At 56.2% G+C, this 21,172-nt stretch overlaps 4 protein-coding genes across 15 annotated transcripts; 2 read left to right on the top strand and 2 right to left on the bottom strand.

Moving 5' to 3' along the window:
* The first annotated feature begins 8 nt into the window (after positions 1-8).
* ZNF593OS (ZNF593 opposite strand) lies at positions 9-15,247 on the top strand. 9 transcript variants are annotated; one of them, XR_004813805.2, is made up of 4 exons: positions 4,054-4,185; positions 4,297-4,415; positions 7,663-7,762; positions 8,978-9,115. XR_004813805.2 is itself a non-coding variant. In XM_049098662.1 (3 exons), the coding sequence occupies exons 1-3, from the start codon at positions 180-182 to the stop codon at positions 14,946-14,948; spliced, it is 369 nt and encodes a 122-aa protein (XP_048954619.1). In that variant the 5' UTR covers positions 9-179; the 3' UTR covers positions 14,949-15,247. The 9 variants fall into 9 exon arrangements, 3 of the variants coding, with proteins under 3 accessions (XP_048954619.1, XP_048954620.1, XP_048954622.1); XR_004813806.2 differs by having other exon boundaries at positions 4,297-4,389; XR_007404449.1 differs by adding an exon at positions 9,830-11,233 and having other exon boundaries at positions 4,156-4,415; positions 8,978-9,342.
* Positions 865-10,177, bottom strand: CNKSR1 (connector enhancer of kinase suppressor of Ras 1). 3 transcript variants are annotated; one of them, XM_025447371.3, is made up of 21 exons: positions 10,044-10,177; positions 8,028-8,185; positions 7,742-7,923; positions 7,051-7,135; positions 6,594-6,635; positions 6,406-6,510; positions 5,828-5,887; positions 5,644-5,712; positions 5,252-5,353; positions 5,091-5,170; positions 4,904-4,977; positions 4,651-4,757; positions 4,542-4,572; positions 3,989-4,161; positions 3,034-3,107; positions 2,799-2,870; positions 2,447-2,520; positions 2,232-2,293; positions 2,049-2,148; positions 1,766-1,947; positions 865-1,511 (listed from the first exon to the last, which is right to left on the bottom strand). In XM_025447371.3, exons 1-21 carry the CDS (start codon positions 10,093-10,095, stop codon positions 1,242-1,244), a joined length of 2,154 nt encoding a protein of 717 aa, XP_025303156.1. In that variant the 5' UTR covers positions 10,096-10,177; the 3' UTR covers positions 865-1,241. The 3 variants fall into 3 exon arrangements, with proteins under 3 accessions (XP_025303156.1, XP_025303157.1, XP_025303158.1); XM_025447372.3 differs by lacking the exon at positions 10,044-10,177 and adding an exon at positions 9,020-9,159; XM_025447373.3 differs by lacking the exons at positions 7,051-7,135; positions 7,742-7,923; positions 8,028-8,185; positions 10,044-10,177 and adding an exon at positions 6,908-6,982.
* Positions 15,248-15,284: 37 nt separating the features above from the next.
* ZNF593 (zinc finger protein 593) lies at positions 15,285-16,170 on the bottom strand. Of its 2 annotated transcripts, none has more exons than XM_025447379.3 (3): positions 15,971-16,170; positions 15,673-15,735; positions 15,285-15,581 (listed from the first exon to the last, which is right to left on the bottom strand). In XM_025447379.3, exons 1-3 carry the CDS (start codon positions 16,168-16,170, stop codon positions 15,431-15,433), a joined length of 414 nt encoding a protein of 137 aa, XP_025303164.1. In that variant the 3' UTR covers positions 15,285-15,430. The 2 variants fall into 2 exon arrangements, with proteins under 2 accessions (XP_025303164.1, XP_048954617.1); XM_049098660.1 differs by having other exon boundaries at positions 15,934-16,085.
* Positions 16,171-16,369: 199 nt separating this feature from the next.
* C2H1orf232 (chromosome 2 C1orf232 homolog) lies at positions 16,370-21,053 on the top strand. The gene is made up of 4 exons (XM_035713552.2): positions 16,370-17,723; positions 19,032-19,115; positions 19,235-19,332; positions 20,698-21,053. Exons 1-4 carry the CDS (start codon positions 17,514-17,516, stop codon positions 20,996-20,998), a joined length of 693 nt encoding a protein of 230 aa, XP_035569445.1. The 5' UTR covers positions 16,370-17,513; the 3' UTR covers positions 20,999-21,053.
* The last annotated feature ends 119 nt before the right edge of the window (positions 21,054-21,172 follow it).

Here is a 21,172-nt window from a genome sequence, read left to right on the forward strand (position 1 = left end):
CAGCTGTCCACATTCCACCAAGGAATTCTTGAGCTTCAAGAAAAGCTCCTCCCACTGACTCCCCTGGGTACCCCACGGAGGAAGCCTGGGGCACTGAGGGGCTGGGCTGGAGTCAGGGGTCAGAGGCTGATGGGAACAAGTCAGGTTTCTTGTACACCCCTGGATGGAGACAGAGGGGCATGGCCTTACTCTGGGTCCAGGAGCTGGAGGGGAGACTGGGAGGAGGAAGAGAAGAGATCCTCCTCCCAGAAGACCTTAACCTGTACCTGTCCCCACCAGCTTCACCATCCATAACCCGTCTCAGGGCCATCCACCCTGTCCTTCCACACAGGTATGTTTCTCCATCGAGAGAAAGGCCAGTCTATTGTTTCTCTGTGCCTCCCTGGGGAGGGGGCAGGAGAGTACCCCCTGGTTTCTGAAGGGTGGGAAAGAGATGGGCATAAGCGGAGGCCCTCACTGGCTATGGATCAGCAGCTCTCATCCTGAGAGGCACAGAACTTCAGGAATAGGGCTCAGGCCAGTGGTCTGCACACATGGCGGACCAGTTACCAAGAGCATTCCTGTCCCCCCCCCTTTTTTTTTTGATATTTTATTTATTTATTCATGAGAGACACAGAGAGAGAGAGAGAGAGAGAGAGAGAGAGAGAGAGAGGCAGAGACACAGGCAGAGGGAGAAGCAGGCTCCATGCAGGGAGCCCGACCTGGGACTCGATCCCGGGTCTCCAGGATCAGGCCCTGGGCCGAAGGCAAGGCTAAACCGCTGAGCCACCCGAGCTGCCCATTCCTGTCCTGATACCTTTCCATGCTTGTCCCCTCTGAGAGCAGATTCCTGGTTCTAATATGGAAGGCAAAGGCACATGTGGATTCATTTTAGATATGATTGATTTTATTTTGTTGAAAGTGTTTCTTGTGTAAAATGAACACCTATACAAGACTAGGCAGGGAACGGGTTTGTGCCCCCACAGGTCAGAGGATGAGGTGGGAGAGAATTTCTTGCAGGCCAGCTTCCCACCACTTCATTGGCAAGAGAGAGGATGGCACAGAGTTCACTTCACTTGACCCCACTCCAGGGGAGAGAGGAGCAGAAATGGTGGACACTTAGGCAGAGGGGGCCATCTCGGGGTAGCACTACTTCTGACCTTGAACAGAGCCGGCAGGGGCCCTGTCCTGGGCGTGTCAGAGGCTGGGGGGTTGAGGTGGTCTTCGAGGCCAGAGGTCAGGAGCCAGAGTACTGACCAGGGTCAGAGGTCAGGAGGCTGGAAGTTGCTCTCTGGGGTCCGGGGGCAGAGATGGGACTGCTCCTCAGGGTCAGAGGGCAGGGGGTGGGAAGGCTGTTCTCTGGGGTCAGAGCTCAGGACTTGGGAGGGGCCTTCAGCTTGCACCACTGCCCCGGCCCCCAGGCTCTCCAAGTAGAGATCTTGGTTCTGCTCCTTCCACTGTCGGAACTTCTCTCCTGTCAGCTCGGGGTCACCCAGCACTTCCTCCAAAGCCTGAAGCTCCTGCAGCTTTGCCTGTGAAGAGAGTGGGAGCTCGGGGGCATGATCACCTAGGGAGAGGGGCAGAGCCCGAGCTCAGGGCTCACTCTGGGGTCCAGTGCTTGGAACCCAGCACCTGGCCCGCTCCAGCCCCAACCCTCACAAGGAGAGGCAGGCTCTGGGAGCCTGGAACTGGTTCGGTCCACAGCTGGGCCCAGAGCTCAGGCCAGGAAGCAGAACCACAAGCCCGGAGCCCTGTCCTCCACCATGCCCAGTGCCCTCCAGCTGACCTTGAGTGTGCTCTGTAGTGCTCGTACGCGGTGCACTAGCTCATTTTGCTGGGGGTCTCGGTTGCGCCGCATGAAAGAGCTCCGCCATTGTTCCTGAGTGAGGGGCTGCGGCTGGCCCAGGAGGGACACGCCACCCTGCCTCAGCCCCCGCACCATTCCTTCCAGCGCCCCTTCACTGTTGTCTGTGGGGGAGGGGGGCAGATGACCATGTGCCCACCCCCTGCCCTCCATCTCTGCTCCCACCCCCTGCCCTCCATCTCCGCTCCCAACCCCAGCACAACACCTGTTGGTGAGCCAAAGGATGTCCGTGGACTGCCCTGCGTCGGGGTAGCTGCAGGTGATGTGTCTCCATGGAGCGGACCCCAGACTTGGGCTGGGCAGGGCTGTGGGCAGGGTGGGAGGAGAAGTGGGTATCATTCTGAGCGCTACGGATGTACCCCCCCACACACACTCATCTCCTACTCACCGAGGCTGATCGGGACCCAGCATCATCGTCAGGGTCTTCTGCTTCTGTCTCACTGTAGCAGTCTGGGGGAACAGGAGCAATTGGGAGCCCACTAAGCATCACAGGGTTTTAGGAGGCCAGAGAGTGGCTAGGGCATTGGAGTTCCCAGCCCCCATCCCAGGAAAGACAGAGGCTCAGCTGAGACCTGGTGAGACCTACCCCTGTGAGACACCCACCTTCTTCTCGGGGCAGGGAGGCCCGGCGTGGAGACTGGTACTTGGAAATGCAGGTAATTAGATGGCGCACCCACCTGTGTAGGAGCAAATGGGTCTTGGAGTTTCCGTCTACTGTATGCTAGGGGATTTTCACCTGTTATCATCTTCTAACTTAACCCTCAGAGTACCTCTGAGAGGTAGGAACTCGAACTAACCCATTTTATAGATGATGAAACTGAGGCTTGGAGAAGTGAGTGCCTTGATCAGCCACCATCAGAGAACAGGGATCGGAATCCAGGTTCCTAAGCCAGGCTCACAAGCACTCATGTGGAAGCTGGGAGGTAAGGGGGTGGGGATGGGGGCTGGCACTCACATGCTCAGATCCTCCAGGGTGTCAGCAGCGAAAATGAAGGGTTTGTACACGTCATGGGTGAGCTGGAACACACTGCCAGGGAGCACAGAGGCCTCACTCAGCCTGGCTGTGCCCATCCAGAACCCATGAGGCTGCACTGGGAACCCTAGCTACCTGGTGCATCCTCCTCCCCCCTACTTCTCCTTCTTTCTCCCTTTCTCAGCCCACCCCCCAGTGTCACACTCCAAGACTTAACTATTTTTTCTTCTGATCCTGACCGCTTTCCAGACTGTAGTTGGAAACATTGATGAGACCTTCAGCCTTCTCATCCTGGGGGGAATTACAGGGTAAGGGTCAGCCTGCAGCCCCAAGACCCTGGAGGCCCAGTCAGGCTCCTGGGGGTGGGGCGGTGGAGGGGCAGCTCCTGGGCTTTCCAACCACAAATCTCCCAATGCCTAGAGCTCAGGGCAGGAATCTGGGATGGGGCAAAGTGTGTGACCAAGAGGTGCCTTTGAGCCAGGAAAGAGGAGCCAAAGATATCCAGGAAGACGGCCACAGAAGAAAAGACTGCTTATGCATTTGTTGTGTTATTAGAGATGCAGGAAGCTGCTCCATACCCCTGAACTTTGCAAACTCTCTTCTCCCTTCCTGGTTTTTTCATCTTTCCATCTGACTAACCTCCAGGCATTGATTTCTCAGCCTTCTTGACGTTCCAGGTTGGACTGTCCACCTCTGCAGGGCTCCTACCCACCCCTGGGATTCTCCTTTATCATAGCATGGGTTCGCTGAACTGGCCTGGGGTGTGCACTCATCCTCACCACTACCAGCCTGGAGTAGCAGGGACTGTCCCATCCTCCCTCTGTCCCTAGTACGCAGCCCAGAGCTGGGTACACAGTAGGCACCTGAACATTCATTGAATAAGAAGTTGAACAAATGGCCCATCACTAGGATAGACAGGGTAACAGAAGAGGAAGGAAAGGTGGGCAGAGTAAAGGTGACTCTCTCTACACTGCCCGTGATACCTTTCTCAGGCTGCTCTTACACACATATTAGTTCATCTTTCTCCAAAGAGTGATCTTATTCTATAGATAGGGCTCAGGGAGGGGGCCTGTGGCCTTCCTGTGACCACAGGGGGAGCAGACTGGTGGAGTAAGGATGAAAATCATGGCTCTGATTCACTTGCTAACCCATGTATGTGGTGGGGGGCTCACCTGGGGCTGGTGGTACCAGTAAAGCGTGTGTCTCTTGAGCACAAACCAGCAGCGGCGCCAGCGCGGGCCCATGAAGCCACCAGGCACCTTGCGCAGCAGGAGCCAGCCGTCACAGTCTGGCTGGCCCAGTTCCCGGCAGGACACCCGCCTGCGACTCAGTCGAGTCGCCACGCCTGCAGCAGCACAGCACGGCCTGGGTGATTAGGGGCTGACACGGTGTCGTGGACTCCCAAACCTGCTCCCTGCCCCCCTACCAGCATTCCCAGCTGATACTGCTGAACCCGTGCTCTGTGCTTGAAATGTCACAGGTGTCTGCCTGAGGTAGAGCTGACTCTTCCCATTTTAGAGAAGAGGAAATGGAAGATCAGAGGATGAGCCATTAGCCCAAAGTCACAGAGCTGGTGAGAGGCCCAGGCTGGAAGCACAGGTCTGTCACACCCAGCTGTTCAGGGGAGGCTGTGTGTGCAATGTGAGGGGTGGTCTTGCCAGATACTATAAAAACTTTGAAGACCTCATATCAAGGGACCCCCACCTAGTCAAGTACATCTCTTACCTTTTGATTTCTTCCGACCAGGAACAGGACTCTGAAAAGGCCATAAGGGGTTACAGAAGGGTCCTGGTCTGAAGCCATACAACTTGTCCTTGCCGAGCCCTCACCTTACCTTGTCAGGGTGTTCTGGGGGCTTCTGAGTATCTGCTACTCCTGCTGGGAGTGTGGCTGGGGATGCAGGGGGAATGGGCAGGGACTCAAGGTCGAGGGAGGTAGAGTCTGTCAGGAGGAATGAGAGAGGAGGGTCCATGAGCCCAACCCCAGGCTAGGCAGTAGGGTGAGGATGTCAGACTTTGCGGGTCAGAGCCAGGCATCCAACATGTCTTGCCCAGGGCATCTGCCACCTGGTGGGACTTTGAAACTACCTGTCCAGGCAGTGCTGGGTCCAGGCCTTGGGTTTGAAGTCAGGTCAAAGGCAAAGATGTCTTCAGATGGGGTGCTGGGGAGAGCGAGGAGAGATGAGATGAGTGAGCCCAGGGCACTGACACCAAAACCCACCTGGGGCAGAGCCTGTTACCTGGGAGATAGTGGGGGGGGGGGAGAGCCCGTTACCTGGGAGACAGTGGGGGGCGAGCCGGTGAGGGGGGTGAGGGGACTGTCTGCTGTGGAGAGCCCAGGGGTTGAGGAGAGGTCTGGGGGAACAACCAGAAATGGTGATGGAGCTGGTGACAGGGGTCTGAGAGCAGGACAGGGGCAGGGCTGGGGGCAGGTACCTGTGGAGGGGTCTTTGGCACCGGGACCTTCTTCAGCACTAAGGTGGCCCCGGCTGGCTCCCGCAGCAGCTCCCTCATCACATTCTTATGGGGCCAGCCCACCTGGGGGACAGAGCAGGGGGCGGGCAGGGGTGCTGGGCTGCTGGAACTGCCCAGGAGGCTCTGAGCTAAGCCAACAGCCCTTGCCCTCACCCTCCGCCTCCTGCCACTCCTCCTCCAGGAGGCCCCCACCAGCCCCTTCACCTTGACTCTACCAAGGCCACTCTGACCCGGATGGCAGCCCCCATAAGCCTGGTCTCCACAAGGGGCCCTCCCCACCCACCAGCCCTGGCTTCTATTCAGTAGTCCCTTCACTGCCGCCCACCCCCTATGTCCCTCCCCTTCTCACTCACCACCACCTGCTCATTGACCTGGACAATCTCGTCTCCAGGCAGGATTTGCAGCCGAGTGTTGGCAGGGACCTGGTAGGTGGGGTAGGCTCATAGGGTTTGCTCTCCATGGGCCTGAAGTGGGCTCAGCTGGAGGGTAATAAGGGGGCCTTGGGGCAGGCAGCTGAGAAAGGCGTGGGATTCTCACCTGGGTTCCCACACGGGACACAAAGTGCAGGCAGTTACTGGTGGTGTGGATTTCCAGGCCCTGCCGAGGCAGAGGCGGCAGTCACCGAGAGTAATGGGGGACCAGAATTCTTGGGTGGGTGGAACTGGGGAGCTAGTTGGCCCCAGGACAGCACTGCCCAACCTGCTGTGTGACGTTGGGCCTGCCACTCTTCTCTGGGTCCCGCCTCCTTCTCCAATAGGGGCCAGAGGGAAGTGGGGCTTGTGGGCTAATGAGATTCTCAGCAGCCCTCCAGAAAGGATAAGCAGGGCTGGGGCAGGACAGGGGCAGGGCTGGGGTCTCTGGTTTTCTCAAGCAGTCAAAGATTAAAGCAAGAAAGTCCCAGTCCCCTAACCTGCCATGTCTGTGTCCCAGGGCTGGAATGTGTCACCTGAGACCACACCAGCTAAAGCCCCTCAAAATTGGAGAAAGTACTTAACGACATGAGACCCCAGGAAAGCCCTCTGGGCCTTTAAGAGCTGTACAGAATACAGGATTCCGCGGGTTCCTAGAGCCATATTTCAGGGCCCAGACAAGGCTGCCAAGAGAGCAGGGCTCACCAAAGGGTCGTCCAGCTGCACAGGCTCCAGCACTGCCCTCTGCTCCAGCAGCTCCTGGGGGCTGCAGCTCAGGATGTTGTGGCAGATCCCGACCACGTGGCTGCACTGGGGGAGGGGGAGCAGGATGGCCAGCCTGAACCTCGTCCCACCGCCACCCCAACTCCCCACTCAACCAAACCCATACTCACAATCCTCAGGACTTTGCTCTCCTTCTCAGCCGCTGGAGTGTCCTGGAAGCAGAGAGGGCGTCAGCCTTCCCCGAGTCAGGGGCACTGCCTTCTCCCAAGGGCAGGGGGGGCTTCCCTATAGTCCCACTCTGTCCTGCGTGCTGGTCTCCTTCTAGAACTACACAGCCTCAGAGCTTTGGCTCCAAGGTCTCATCCCCTGACGCCAAGCCCAGAAATCACCATACATGCCCTCCCTGGCTCCACTTTTTCCTGAGAGTTAAACTTCCCAAGCCACCCCTGCCAGCTAGAAGACCCCACACCCCCATTGCCCCTACGCAGTGGCCAGGCCTCCTTTCTTCCTGTGCCTGCCTCTTCCCAACCCCCACACCCGATCCTGTGCTGATTCATAGGTTATAAAAAGCTCTAGCCTGACTTGGTCTCTATGGCCCAGGCCAAGCCCGGCCTTTGGTTCTCCTACCTCCTGCAAGGCCTGGCCCAGCTCCCCGCACAACTCCCCAATCTTCTGGCAGGCCGAGAAGTCGTTTAAGTGGGAGAAGAGGTATCTGGCAGGGGGAAGGGTGGAACAGTGATTAGGGGACTGTGATGACCAGTCAAGTCATGGAACCACTCAGAGCCAACTACCTGTCTGACACATGGGGAGAGATAATATCCGCCCTGATGGGTTTTGGTTGGGGTAAACGAGAGGACTGATAAATCTAAAGAGCTTAGCAAAGGACTTATTTGTCAAGTGCATAATACATGCCAAGCCCTGTTCTAGGCACCGGGGAGACAGACCTTAAACCTATGATTACATCAATAATGATATGATTTGATCTGCTGTGAAGTATAGGGAGCTCTGAGAACGTACAACAGGGAAGGCTTCCCAGAGAGGTGACATTTGAGCCGGGACCTATGGGATAAGCGGCAGCAGTTGAAGGGAGTAAAGAAACTCTTCATGCAGTGTTGACTGTTCTGATTACAAGCTGGGGGTGGGTGGGAAGCCAGGTGCCCTGATGCCCCCAACACAGACCAAATAATCTTCTTGCCCTGCTCCACATCGGAACAGCCAAGCTCTGTTCTTCATTCCCAGGTCCCAGAGGAGGCCAAGGACGAGGAGGGTCCCCCTCATCAGCTGGCCCAACCAGGGTCTTAGGAGGAGCCCCGGGTACCTGTTGAGCCAGAAGAGGAGGGTATGGGCCTCATGTATCAGTTTCACAGCTGCACTGAGGACATGGGCAGGGGGCTCCACACAGCCCTCCAGGTGACCTTGGACTAAGCTCTGGAAAGCATAGATCCCCTCCAGCAATCTCTCTGTCAGGCTCTGAAGGTTCTCTGTCTGTAGCCCAGAGCTCTGTGCCAGAAAAAAAGGCAGGTTATCTCCTGGCAGTAGACGGCCCCTCATCAGCAACCCCCAGATGGGTGGAAGCTGCACAAGTGTGGCCACCATTCACTCACCAGGGCCCGGAGCTGTTCCACCCCTTCCAGGATGAGCTCCTGGTGGCCCAGAGGCCACACGGTCAGAGCCTCAAGGCTTCGGGGACAGAGCTGGAGCAGGTACTTGCCAGGCAGTTCCCATTCCTCAAAGCAGTAGTCCTGTAGGGAGTCATGGAGGCCTAGAGGGAGAGCAGGGCTTTCAGGCCACTTCTTCATTCTCACAAAGCCCTCTTTCCTCCCATCTGCTCGTAACAACAATCCTGGGACCCAGGGCGTGTTCTGCCCATTTCACAGATGAGACTAGATCAGACTAATTTACTGAGCAAGTAAATTAATCACTCTATGCCTCAGCTTCCTCACCTGTGAAATGGCAACAATAAAAGCACCTACTTTCTGATCATGTGGGTATTAAATGACATGGAACACGTGAAGCACTTGGACCATTCCCTACATTCCACGGTAGACAGTAGTAGCTGCCATGGTATCATCACCAGACTCTACCCTGATCTACAAGGCCCTGTATGATCAGGCCCCCCCTGACTCTCCAGTCTCATCCTCTGGCACAGCCCCTCAAACTCAATACTCTAGATCCAGAGCCCTAACTCCCTGGAGCTCCTGGAATGCTCTTTTGCCTCAGGGTCCTCACATGCACTATTTCTTCTGCCTGGATTCTTCTAGCTCCTTCACCCTCCCTTTCAATCTAACTCCCTCCAGGAAGCTTTCCATAACTCCCCGGGGTGGGTTGGGATCTCTCCAGCTCCCACTGCCCCTCATGCTCTAGGCCATCCAAAACTGTTCCTCCTTAACTCTAGCCCATGCCTGGCACAAGGTAGACGAGGCAGACCGAAGACAGGAAAAATTCCATTGAAAGCTTATGTGCTAGGCAAGATTTTAAGGGTTTTCTATGTATTAACACATTTGGTGCTCACTGAATGTAGGAGGTAACGACTATTATTATCCTCATTTTATAGGTGGGAAAATGGATACAAATAGAGATGAAGTAGCTTGCTCACTCTTTGAAGGAGTTCCTTCCATCCCAAGTGAGGCTCCATCATTAGGGAATGTGAGCGGTCATTAATAGCTCTTCCTCGTTCCCCGTGTGACATTAAGAACACTGGACTGGGAGTTGGTGGACCTGCTACTCCAGGGCTCCAGCCCTCAGGCAGCTCCTCTGCCGAGTACGGTGACCTTGCTGCGCCGCCTTCCTCCCAAGTCTACCTTGAGCCACGCAGGCTAGGCACCTGCTGCGATGGTCTCATTTTGTCTACTCCATGAGATGGCTGTTGACTTTCTAATCTTACGGACAGAGAAACCGAGACCTCTGGTCGCAGAGCTGGTAAGTGGAGCGGTGGGGCCTGGAACTCAGCCTGGGAGTCTGACTCCAGCCCTGAAGCCCTGCTTTTCCAGGGCTGCTCGGCCTGAGCCTGCCAGCAGGGAGCTCCACTCCCCTCCCCGCTCGGGCTCCCCGGGAGGGCTGTCAGGACTCCCCTCCCCTCTCCAGCTGCAGTCTGGGCCCTTTCCCCGCCTTCGGGGCTCAGTGACTCTGGCCACCACGTCCTCTCCCCCGGGGCCCCAGGATGCGGCTGTGCCAACCCCTTCGGTCTGACTGGGCCTTCTGTTTCTCTCAAAGTGGAGAGAAGGGAAAAGACAGGAGGACGGGCCCTGTTGCCCAGCCCTAGCAAATCACTTCCTGGCTCAGTGCGTCAGTTTCCGCTTCTGATAAATGGGTTTAATACCAGCCCACCGAGCCCTGGGGCGGAGGGAAGATGAAGGCGCTTGGGCGGCCGTGGGCGCCGGCCCGTCCCTCTGTTTTCATCCCGCAGGCGCCGCCTCCCCGCCCGCACCCCCGCGGCCCCTGGCGCGGCGCTGGGGGACCCCTGCTGAGCTCCCGGCCCCCGGGGCGTCTCGTCGATCCCTCCGCCTGGCCAGGCGCCCCGAACTACTTGTTGACCAAGCCGCTGACAGACCTGGCACGTCCCTTTTCCGTTTCGTCTGCTCGTGCCAGCGCCCCTCCAGCCCGACTCTGCCCAGGCCCACCTCTCAGCCAAGCCGCCACCTTCCCGGGGCTCCAGGTCGCTACTGGCTCCATGGCCCGGACCGCCCGCCCGCAGCCGCTCCCGCCGGGCCCGCCCGCGCAGGAATTTCCGCTCCCGGAGTCCGGCCTGGGGAGGGCCCCGGGCCGGGCCCCGGGCGGAGCCAGCAGCACACCTGGGCGCACGGGCACGGCCAGGTGAGGCGCTGCCGCTGCCATTGGCCCGCCGCCGCCCCGCCTCCCGCCCCCGCGGGCTGCCCGGCCGCCTGACCCGGGGCGGTGCCGCCGCTCTGCGACCCTGGCGACTTTGGAGCGGGCCGGGATCCCGCCCCAAACTGCACTTTGACCTCAAAAGAGGCTCCTCAAAACAAAACAAGTCAGAGCACAGAAGGAGCCAGAACCCTGGCAGCGAAAACCAGCTTTGCAGCTTGTTAGCTCCAAAACCCTACCCACCGTGCATGGTTCTCCGCAAAATGGGCTGCTGTGCCGAGTACCTGTCTTAATAGCGCCAAAACTTTTTGGAACAGGGGTTTCTAGTCCCCCTCTGTTTTGGGCACACACACAGACCCTTCTGGCAGTCTGGTGAAACCGATGGACCCTTTCTCAGAATTGGGCTTTTGGAAGCATTAAAGAAATGCTGAAGATTACAAGGAAGAGAATCATAACCAAAACATATTTAAAACACGGATTTATGATTGGGGAGCCTGGCGGGCTCAGTCAGTAGAGTGTGCAACTCTTGCTCTTGGGGTTGTGAGTTTGAGTCCCACGTTGGGTGTAGAGAAAAAATAACGTCTTAAAAAAAATACATACATTGATGATACAGTAATGTGTTTATCAGCATCAGATAACAAGACTGTTGGGTACCTGGGTGCTCAGTGGTTGATCATCTGTCTTTGGCTCAGGTGATCCCGGGGTCCTGGGATACAGTCACACATCTGGCTCCCAGCAGGGAGCCTGCTTCTCCCTCTGCCTATGTCTCTGCCTCTCTCTGTGTGTCTCTCATCAATAAATAAAATCTTGGGATCCCTGGGTGGCTCAGCGGTTCAGCGCCTGCCTTTGGCCCAGGGCGTGATCCTGGAGTCCCGGGATCGAATCCTGTGTCAGGCTCCCTGAATGGAGCCTGTTTCTCCCTCTGCCTGTGTCTCTGCCTCTCTATCATGAATAAATAAAATCTCAAAAAAAAAAAAAAAAAAAAGTAACAAGGGGATGCCTGGATGGCTCAGCAGTTGAGCTCTGCTTTTGTCTCAGGGCATGATCCTGAAGTTCAGAGATTGGGTCCCACATAGGGCTCTCTCAGGAGAGCCTGCTTCTCCCTCTGCCTGTGTCTCTGCTTCTCTCTCTGTGTGTGTCTCATGAATAAAATCTTTAAAAAATATAACAAGACTGTTAAGTTAAATTGTCCTTTTTAATGTTATCAGCATGGTGTTCAACTTTAAGAACACTAAACTGTGGTGTGATCTTTTATTCATCTTCTCTCACATTATCAGTTAACAAGTAAACATAGGGAATGCAGGAGCATAATGGAGAAGCCTGGGTCACCAGTGTGAGAACAGGGAGATTCACCATTTGGTCACTGACCCTCTACTAGACCTAGAGGTGCCCAATCCATGGCAGCTACATAGCAGGAGTGTCTGAAATGGGTTTATAACTATCATGATTTTGAAATAATTATGAGCATATACAATGTTGAGATATTTGAATAATTATAATTTGGTATAAAAATATCTGTGATTTTAATAGGTGACAAAGCCAGATACTGTTCATACTTCAATCCATGTAGAAAGAAATAGTAATTTTATCTATTTATTTTAAGAGATTTATTTATTCATGAGAGACACAGAGGGAGACAGAGAGGCAGAGACACAGGCAGAGGGAGAAGCAGGCTCCATGCAGGGAGCCCGATATGGGACTCGATCCCGGGACTCCAGGATCACGCCCTGGGCCAAAGGCAGGCGCTAAACTACAGAGCCACCCAAGGATTCCCAAAATGGTAATTTAAAAAAAATTTGTATTTATTCATTTGAGAGAGACAGAGAGAGCACAACAGGGGAAGAGACAGAGGGAGAGGGAAAAACAGACTCCTGGCTGAGCTGGGAGCCTGCCTCAGTGCTCAATCCTAGGACCCAGAGGCCATGACGGGAGTCGAAGGCAGATGCCTAACCAACTGAGCCACCCAGGCACCCCAGAAATGGTAAATTTCTATTACAAGTTAGCAAAAACATATCATTTTTCCCATCCAAGTTTATGGGCCCCCTAAATTCTAAATCCCAGTTAGGAGCCTTTCTCTTAAAACAGTAGTCTGAAACATACTGCTTATTGTTGTCACCATTATCACCACCATCACCACCATTATCCCAGACCAGGAGACTCCCAGGAATTTGGAATCAGAAACAGTATCAGTATCATTTGCTGTGTGACTGTACCTAATCTCCACACCTCTCTGAACCTGTTTCTTCCTGTCCAAAACAGGGACACCTAGACCTTAGTGCTGTGGAGATTTGCTTGAAGTATTTTGAAATTTGTCTTATGGAATAGAGCTGAGTTATTATTGCTTTCATTTTGTGAAGAGGAGCCTGGGCCTCTGACTATCCCTTTGGAATCCCTACCAGGGGAGCAACACCCAGCCTTCAAAGGCTGTCATGATCTTGCCCCAAATCCAAATTCTGTACTTGGCCTATGGATGGCTCATACAGTGTGTGTGTTTCAGTTGTTATCATTCCATAATTTCGCAGATAAATCCAGTTCTCTGGAACTTGGCCAGCTCTGCTGACCCCCTTCCCATCTTCACATGTGGCATCAAACATGAATGCAGATTGTTGACTGCTATTTTCAACATCTCCACAGGTCCCTGCAGGCCTTGCTCCCTCACTGGTGAACCAGTAGGCTCCAAAGGTGCAACACAGCCCTCACCTCTCTGGTTCCCTCCTTTGCTTCATGCCCCTCACACCCTGTGGGGCACATGCTCCTTCATCACTACTCCGTGCTGTGTCCCTCTTTCACATTTTTGCCTCTCATTTCAACGACCTGCCTGTGGCACTTTGGGGAAGCCCAATAAACAAAGACCTGTCTCCACCATCTTAGTTCCATCAAACACCTACCCTGAGTCAGCCAGCCCCTGCCTTCCCTAAACACGTAATCCTGCAGGGGAGAAATGGACAGGAACTCACCACTTGTGCTCACGTGCTCCCCTAAAAGGACTAGGGGCCTAACATTCAAGATCTTGCCTTTATTTTGTGCCGCCGTCACCTGCCAGGGCTAGGGAGGTAAGGACAGAGTAAATGGTAGCTTCTATTTTAAAGATAGTTTTCTGAAAAAAAAAAAAAAAAAAAAAGATTGTTTTCTGGGCAGCCTCGGTGGCTCAGCACCGCCTTCAGCCCAGGGCGTGATCCTGGGGTCCCGGGATCGAGTCCCATGTCAGGCTCCCTGCATGGAGCCTGCTTCTCCCTCTGCCTGTGCCTCTCTCTCTCTCTTTCTCTGTCTCTCATGAATAAATAAAATCTTAAAAAAGTAAAGATAGTTGTCTGAGTTTATAAAAGTTACTTCTGCACGTTTATTGTAAAACATTCAAAGGTTAACAGCAGGTCATTATATCTCTATTCCATTCTGGAGTGGGGACCAGTTTCTATTCTCTACACGGGCAGATACTTTACATGCTACTCTGAAAATGTGCTTTTTAATTTTTTTTTTCATTTTATGAGATAGTCAATACCAAATGAAATAATACACATTTACTGCTTAGAATACTGCCTAGCACAGTCAGCTACTGTATTTTAGCATGCCGTGGACAGCTTTCTTAATCAGTATATACTAAACTCCTTTTATTACTGTCCCCAAGCCAAGAATAGGAAAGTCCCTGCGGGAACTTCATCTTGGAAAAAGAAGCGATATATGCCCTCCCCGAAGGTAGGGGCCCTTGATCTAACAGAAACCAAGTGAAAAGGATTACCAATGTCTGCGGGGAGAGGCAGGGTTAATAAGACACCCTGCCCCTCTTTTGCTGAGGGCTGACTGGTGATATCCAATCATCTGAGGGGTACGGATAGAGCCAGGACCCAACTCTGGTTGGGTCTCCTGTACCTGTCCAGGTCTAAGACTCCCAAGTGCTATCATGCAAGGCCTCTCCTGCTTACCCAGCCTGCCCTCCGTGGTGAGTGGGGGAGGTGCTGCTCAGGCCTGATGCTGATCTCTCTTGACAGCTGCTCCTGAGGCTGGCAGGACGGGCAGGAGGGGGAAGGGACCAGATTTAAAGGTCCATCTGCCCCGCCCCCTGCCAGACCTGGGAGGGCAGACGCTGGTGAGCATCCTCTGAGGCATGGCTCTCATGTACATGAGAAGTCGGAAACCTCTATGCCTGGATTTCTGCTCCTTGGTATCATGAACACCGCTATCCTCATTCCTGCTTCCATCCCACAGGCCGCCAGGGAGACTAGAGGCATCCACCATGAGATTTCGACGCCTGACCCCTGGCTACTTCCGTGTACTACAGGTAAGTACCTCTCACCGATGGCTTCTGGCACCGACCCCCTACTTTCCCCTACCATCGCTGGGCTGACACCCCCAGAAGCCAGGCGGTCACGTTTCCTGCCGCCTGAGCAGCCAGGGCCCAGATGGGCAGTGAAGCGAGAGGGATTGGGGTGGAATCTCCCTGGGGCAGCAGTGGCATCCGTACCTTCTTCACCCAACTGTACCTTCCAGTTCCTTCCTACCCACTACCTTCCGAGAAGTCTCCAACTGACCCCTCAGATGGACCCTCTGTGTACCTTCAGATGCAGATAGCTGGGGAGCTGAAAGCAGAGCCCCGCAGTCCACTGGCTGGGATTGTGGCTACACTGCTGGCTGTCCTTGGACTGGGTGGCTCCTGCTATGCTGTCTGGAAGATGGTGGGGCAGCGGCGGCCGCCACAGGCCTGATGATAAAGTAGGTGGCCTCCCACCTGGGTCCTGGGGGAGGTGACTCAGCAGGGGCTGCAATCTTGGGAACACACTTCTTTTCTGAGGGTCAGTTCCTGCTCTCATGGGGAAGAGGACAGCATTAACCAGACCCTCCCTCTCTCCTTTACTGACTTGGGCTCCCTCTGGAGGCTCCAGCTCAGATGCCCAGGACCCCTGAGGGAAGGCAAGGCTGTAGGGAAAAGCTGGACCAAGTGGGGAACAGACACCCTAGGTCCTGTAAACAAGAGTAACAGAGAAACCCCACAGCCCAGGAGTCTGGGGGAGTGGCCTGGAGATTACAGTCAGAGGCAAGTCTTCTCTATCCAGTTCCTTTATTGGGGGTGAGAGTACCCAGGAGAGGCCATCCACTCCCCAAACCCAGGGCCCAAAGAGGCCGGCACAGTCCCTCTCAGCCTAGCCCTTGCAGTGCTGTCCATGGGCAGCTCCCGCACTTTGCAGCCTCAGGTCATGCAGGGAGTTGTGACCATCTCAGGGACCTCAGTGGATACTTCCATGGGCACTGCCAGTCGCTGGGGTGTCACATAAGAGCCCATACCCGCTGCCCTTTCCGCCTCCTCCTGACTGTAGGGCTCCACGCTCAGCTGCTTTAGCCTGGGAGAAAGAAGAATGACAGTTGGGAGCTGACCAGATGCAAGCCCTGTGTGCCCAGCACTCACCCATCAATCCTCTCCTTACTCCATACCTTTTCTTGTGGTCTTTGGATCGGAAGTGGGTCTTCAGGGTGGCGGAATCAATGAAGTACCTCCTGCAGCGATGGGAGGCGGGTAAGGAGAAGAGTGAGCTGAAGCCTCTCAGGTAACGCCTACCTCCCTGAACCGAGCTCTTCCCGACGCCAGGCTGCGCGCCTGAACGCATGGGAGGCCAGCCCACCCACGGGTCCCACGAGAGGAGACCCCGCGCGTCCCGCGGGCCGGACCACACGCCCCCGTCCCGTCCCGCCTACCCTTCTCCTCCCCGGGCCAGGCCCGGCCGGGACTCACGCGCAGGCCAGACAGCGATGCAGGCCGCCCCCCGGCAGGTCGGGGTCGGGCTCAGACGCTGGGTCCGGCCGAGACCGCGCGGGGACCTGGGGCCGCAGCTCGCGGTGAATCTCATCGAGGTCGGGCCGCCGCCGCTTCGCCTTCATCTGGCGGGCCAGGGAGCGGGCTCGGTGCGCACCTGTCCGCCGGGCGCGACCCATGGCCAGGGACAACGGGCCCGGGGGGCTCAGAGCCGGCAGCGGAGCACACGTGCGGGCGCTTCCGGATTGCTGGGTGACGTCACGTGACGCCCGGGGGCGGCGCGGGCTCCTCCGGACCGCCCCGGATGACGTCATCGCGCTTCGCAGCCCGAGCGCCCGCGGGCGGCGGTCGACGTCAGTGACGGAGGCCGGGCGGGGCCCAGGGCAGCGTCCTGCGCCTGGGCGAGGCTGTCGCGGGGTAGCGGGTGCAGCGCGCCCCGGGCTTCCGGCCCCCGCCCTCGCGTCCCGCCGGGCCCAGCCTGCCTCTGCGCCATCCCCTGGCACCGTCTCCCCTTGCTGGTTCCCAGATCTTGGATTCCGCGGTCAGTGGGAAGAGGGAAAATGCCTTGAGCATCTCCGGAGGCACTGAAAAATGTCCGTGATGTGAATAAATGAATTAATGAGTGAGAGTGAGTCCGTGCGCCGGCCCCCACAGGATTCGGGAGATCCCTCCAGATCCCGACGAAGGCCTTCTCACCACCTCGCCCTTACTCCCTTGCGTCTCCATCCTTCGTCCGCCCGCGTCCAAATCCGTGAGCAAGCCGTGTTCCTCCTCAGGAAGCGCAGTGCTCAGGCACCCCCTCAGACTGACCGGGGGTCAGCTTCTCCCCGAGGAGGTGCTCACGGAAGGACTCCCCCCCTTTGCCCCCTTTTCTGAGCTCTGGACTCCCAGGCATGGGCTAGCAGCCAAGGCAGAGAGCCAGCCTAGGGGCTGTGTGATCAGGGCGGGGAGAGGGCCGGAGAGCCTCTCCCCATTCATCGGAGCCTGGTGCCTTCCTGGCTGACCAGAGGAGCTCAGCAATAATTCAGGGACTCCAGCTCTTTGGAACCTGTTGCCAGGAAACAGGGAGACATGCACGTGCATCCCTGGGGACAGGAATCAGTTTCCAGACCAGACAAAGCAGTGAAATGTAAGCTCAGGGTGCCAACTGGGGGCCTTGGGACCTCCTCAACCCAGTTCACAGCTAAGTAGGGATATAGGGCAGGCCCCCCTGAAGGCACAACTGGTATGGCTACAGTCCCAGAGGCACCAGTCCAGTGTGGGTCTTGGGCCCAAGGACTTTATAAATGGACTTTGTGGCTGAAAGATTTTTCTGGAGCCATTCCAAGAGATCAAATTCAAGTACCCCTAGGGCTAGGAAGGAGGACTCCATAGAGATGTCTTCATTATTCTTGGCCAATATGGGTCAAGACAAGGGGCTGAGGCCACAGAAGCCAGTTCTGTCCCACCCCCACCCCAGACTCCTCTGGATCAGGTTCACCTGCTGGGCACTGTGCCAGCTGGGGAGCCTGGTGCATCTTTAATGAAGTCACCTGATCCCTGGGACAGGCTCTCGGCCTCACCAAGTTCCTGGAGCCAGACCCACTGGGTGCCCACTGAGTCAATTGCCTTCTTGAGCTTGGGTGCCAGGTCGGTTTCCCCTGCAGCCATGAACCAGGCATTCTGGAAAACCTACAAGTCCAAAGTGTTACAGACCCTAAGTGGGGAATCTGAGGAGGACCTGGCAGAGGAGGTGGGTACCATCCATGTTTGCTGGGTGGGTCATGGCAGAGGGGCAGCAGGAGTGAAAGGTACAATGAAGGGCAAGGGACAGGCTTGGGGTGGGACATATTTGTGCAGAAGCAGTTGGCACATTCAGAGATGACAAATGGCATAGTACAGAAAGCCAGGGCATTTAAGAAAACTGAGGAAGAAGATTTGGGGGCCCCCAGAAGAATGGTTATTGTCTCCAAAGATCTCAATGGCGACCACATGGAAGATATCCTTCCAGGACCAAAGGGCAGTAGCCACACAGGGTATATGCAGCTTGACACAACTTTCTAATGAGCAGGGCTGCAGAACTGGGATGGCTTGCCTTAAGAGGGAGTGAGCTCTATGGTGCTGGAAATAGGAAAAGTGGTGCTTGCACATAGGTCACTGTCGCAGCATCAGATTAGAGCCAGACTTGGATCATGTTTATCCTAACATTAAAGATCAAAAAAGCTCTGAAACTGGGAACAATCTTGCATCTAGAGGCTGTGATAAGTGGCAGTTCTGCAAACAGATATCACAGGGACGGGAAATATTTCTGAAGGGTGTGTGTGTATGTTTGTAAATAAGTTTATGTCTAGACGGCATGGTGTCCAAGGAGGGGCTTGTGTAGAAGTATCTGTGGGTCAGTAGTAGGATTGGAATCCATGTAAAATACCTCATGAAGTTGTATGTGTAGGTGTGAACCAGATAGAAGTATTTCTGGGTGTGTGTAAGTCTCTTCCTGAATCCCTCTGTGAAAGCATTTGCAGGTCTCAGGTTTGTATAGCGTGTGTGTGTACATGTCTGTCTTCGTGTCTGTGGATGGATGGAGAGGTTTAGTGTGCTGCAGGTGGGCCTTGGCACAGATGTCTGCATTCGTATAAGTTCACAGGTATGAATGGTATAACTGTGTATGTGTCCTTATGTAGGTGCTTCACAGCATGTACATCTACGTACAGGTGAAGAGGTATAGCCGTGTGGAGGCATGTGCAGTACGGGTGTGTGTCCACATCAGCATGCATACCCTTGTCCACACATTTTTGGGTGTGTGTGGATATGTCTGTGGGAGGGCAGGTATGTGTGCTCAAGGGTGTCTGCAGGGATTAACTATACAGGTAAGGTATGTGATTGGGAGCTTTGTGTAGAGGTATAACCTATATGGATGGATGGATGGTGTGAAGGGACTAGATGGGTGTTTAGGTGTGAGGATTTGGGGTGCCAGGGTGTGCATACCAGGCTAGCAGTGGGGGAGGGAGGTCCTGTTCGTCTGGAGCCTTTCTCATGCTAGGGAGGGGGTCTTGTGTCCCAGCGAGGGAACCCAGCGTTAGTGGAATCTGAGCCAGCAAGACCTGCGGAAGAGGCTTGCCATCCCATGTCACAGCTGGCCCGCCGGGTGAGTTCTTCCTTCTTCACCCCAACTCCTGGGGGTGGGGGGAACCCGGTAGAGGCTACTGTGGAATCCTGGGAGGTGGTGCTGTGACCCCTCCCTGATTCCCAGCCCCTTCCTCCCAGGTTCAGGGGGTTGGGGTGAAAGGTTGGCTGACAGTGTCATCTCTGTTTAACAAAGAAGATGAGGACAAGCTGCTGCCACCGGAGCCCTGTGCTGACCAGTATGTGTGTGTTGGTGGGGGCTGGGATGGGCCTGGGGTCCCCCTTCTCCCATGTCCTTTCTTTCTGGTCTATTTGTGTATCTTTCTCATCAAGGAGGGAGGGGAAGGGCCAGCCCCTGGCTGTTTCAGTTTCTCTCAGCAGGAAAGAGGCCAAATCAACATATCTGGAGATTAGGTTAGATCTCAGGAGGACTTAAAGGGCTGTTGGGATTGAGGTGCTAGAAGGTATTTTAGGTGCTCTCTCTCTCCATCCACATGGGAGAGGCCATCTCCCTACAGTCAGGGAACAGAAAAGTGAAACTTTAGATGTTTGGAACAGAGGGTGGCCCAGATCAGTGATTCCCGATACCGGTCTAAACCCTCATCCTCCTAGGGAGTTTGTGCCAGACCCTCCTTCAAAGATTCTGATTCAGCGGATATGGCCTGAAGCTGGGATCTATACTTGCAGCATGCTCCTGAGGACCCGAGGCACACTAATTTAGGAACCACTGAATCAGAAAGGCTTTGAAGCTGAGGGGTTAGGGGTTGGGACCCCAGGCAGCTCCTCTCTCCTAGCTCTATTCCGGCCTTCCCTCCAGCCCAGCAACGCCCCCCTTCTTTGACACTCCCCTATTCCTTCCTCCCGGGGGTCCCCCAGACCCACCCATCTCTCCATTCGCAAGGTTTCCTTTCTCCCTCCTGGCAGTCACTGCCTGACCCTCCCAGGGCTCCAAGGACTCTTCCTCAGATCTGAGGCTCCCACCTCAAGACTCCTCACCAATCCTTGACTACCCTTCCCCCCACACTCCCTGCCACCCACCCCCCGCCCCTCCCCACTAAGCCCTGATCTAAGCCTTTCTCATTTCCTTGGGTCGCTCCACCCGTGCTTTTTTCTAGCGTCCCCTCATTTTCCTAGTCCTCCTTTCCCTCCATCACAGACCCTCATCCCCGCCCCCGCCCTGCCTCTTTCCCCGGGGCCGCAACCTTGGCTTCCCCGACACCCGCTCCGGGAGCCTGACCCCGCCGCAAGCGCCGCTGGGCCCCGCCCCTCTCCCGGGCTCCCCGCGCCGCTCTCCACACCTGGCACCTCGCGCTTCGCGGAGGCCGCGCGCTCTCCCCGAGTCTTTGCTAAACTCTCTCCCGGGGGAATCCCGGTGTCGCCTCCCTCTTCCCAGACCCCTCACCTCACCCCCTGACCCTGTCCCACCCTAGCCCCCTTTCCCTGTGCCTCTGAGCTCCTCCCCTGGCCTGCAGTCACCCTGCGCCCCAGGTCACCAGACCTCCGCCTGGCTCGGCCTGCCCCACTCCTAGCGCCTGCGCCCCGCATCCCCCTCTTCGTCCTCTCCCCGGGCCTCTGGGCCGGTGACGCTCGTCCTTCTCCCGCAGCCCGCTGGCGGCGCAGTCCCCCTCGCAGGCGGTGACCGCGACGGAGGCGGAGCCGCGCGGGCCGGGGCTCTGGGACGCGTTCGCCAGCAGGTGGCAGCAGCAGCAGGCGGCGGCGGCGTCCATACTGCGCGGCGCCGAACCCAACCCGGAGCCGGACCCCGAAGCGGGGGACGAGGCCGCGGAGGAGGCTGCCGAGCGCCCCGAGCCGGGGGAGGCCGACACCGTGGCCGGCTTCAAGTGGGGCTTCCTCACCCACAAACTGGCCGAGATGAGGGTGAAGGCCGCGTCCAAGGGCGACTAGCCTGCGGCCCACCAGGGCACCCGCTCCTTCCTTCCCCCGCGCCCATAAAAACCCTGACCCGACCCCCCGTGTGACCGCGTGTCTTTGTCCGGACAGCGGGGATGACTGCTTTTGGGTGGGCAACCTCAAGGCCGGGTCTAGCTCAAAGGGTCTTCCCCCTCCCTTGTCCCACAA

The sequence above is a fragment of the Canis lupus genome, chromosome 2 (assembly GCF_003254725.2).
Source record: "Canis lupus dingo isolate Sandy chromosome 2, ASM325472v2, whole genome shotgun sequence".
NCBI lineage: Eukaryota > Metazoa > Chordata > Mammalia > Carnivora > Canidae > Canis > Canis lupus.

What these genes read in the sequence shown, in the direction of transcription:
- ZNF593OS (XM_049098662.1), top strand. Translation starts at nt 180, where the DNA reads ATGGCCTTACTCTGGGTCCAGGAGCTGGAGGGGAGACTGGGAGGAGGA. An exon ending in CACCCTGTCCTTCCACACAG is followed by an intron (nt 332 to 14,451) that starts GTATGTTTCTCC and finishes TCCATCCCACAG; the next exon opens with GCCGCCAGGGAGACTAGAGG. An exon ending in GCTACTTCCGTGTACTACAG is followed by an intron (nt 14,525 to 14,804) that starts GTAAGTACCTCT and finishes GTGTACCTTCAG; the next exon opens with ATGCAGATAGCTGGGGAGCT.
- CNKSR1 (XM_025447371.3), bottom strand. Translation starts at nt 10,095, where the DNA reads ATGGAGCCAGTAGCGACCTGGAGCCCCGGGAAGGTGGCGGCTTGGCTG. An exon ending in GGTGGCGGCTTGGCTGAGAG is followed by an intron (nt 8,186 to 10,043) that starts GTGGGCCTGGGC and finishes CTCTCCCTCTAG; the next exon opens with GCCTCCATGACTCCCTACAG. An exon ending in CACTACAGAGCACACTCAAG is followed by an intron (nt 1,512 to 1,765) that starts GTCAGCTGGAGG and finishes CTCTCTTCACAG; the next exon opens with GCAAAGCTGCAGGAGCTTCA.
- ZNF593 (XM_025447379.3), bottom strand. Translation starts at nt 16,170, where the DNA reads ATGGGTCGCGCCCGGCGGACAGGTGCGCACCGAGCCCGCTCCCTGGCC. An exon ending in CATCGCTGTCTGGCCTGCGC is followed by an intron (nt 15,736 to 15,970) that starts GTGAGTCCCGGC and finishes CCATCGCTGCAG; the next exon opens with GAGGTACTTCATTGATTCCG. An exon ending in TCCAAAGACCACAAGAAAAG is followed by an intron (nt 15,582 to 15,672) that starts GTATGGAGTAAG and finishes TCTTTCTCCCAG; the next exon opens with GCTAAAGCAGCTGAGCGTGG.
- C2H1orf232 (XM_035713552.2), top strand. Translation starts at nt 17,514, where the DNA reads ATGAAGTCACCTGATCCCTGGGACAGGCTCTCGGCCTCACCAAGTTCC. An exon ending in AGGAGGACCTGGCAGAGGAG is followed by an intron (nt 17,724 to 19,031) that starts GTGGGTACCATC and finishes CTTGTGTCCCAG; the next exon opens with CGAGGGAACCCAGCGTTAGT. An exon ending in CCGGAGCCCTGTGCTGACCA is followed by an intron (nt 19,333 to 20,697) that starts GTATGTGTGTGT and finishes CTTCTCCCGCAG; the next exon opens with CCCGCTGGCGGCGCAGTCCC.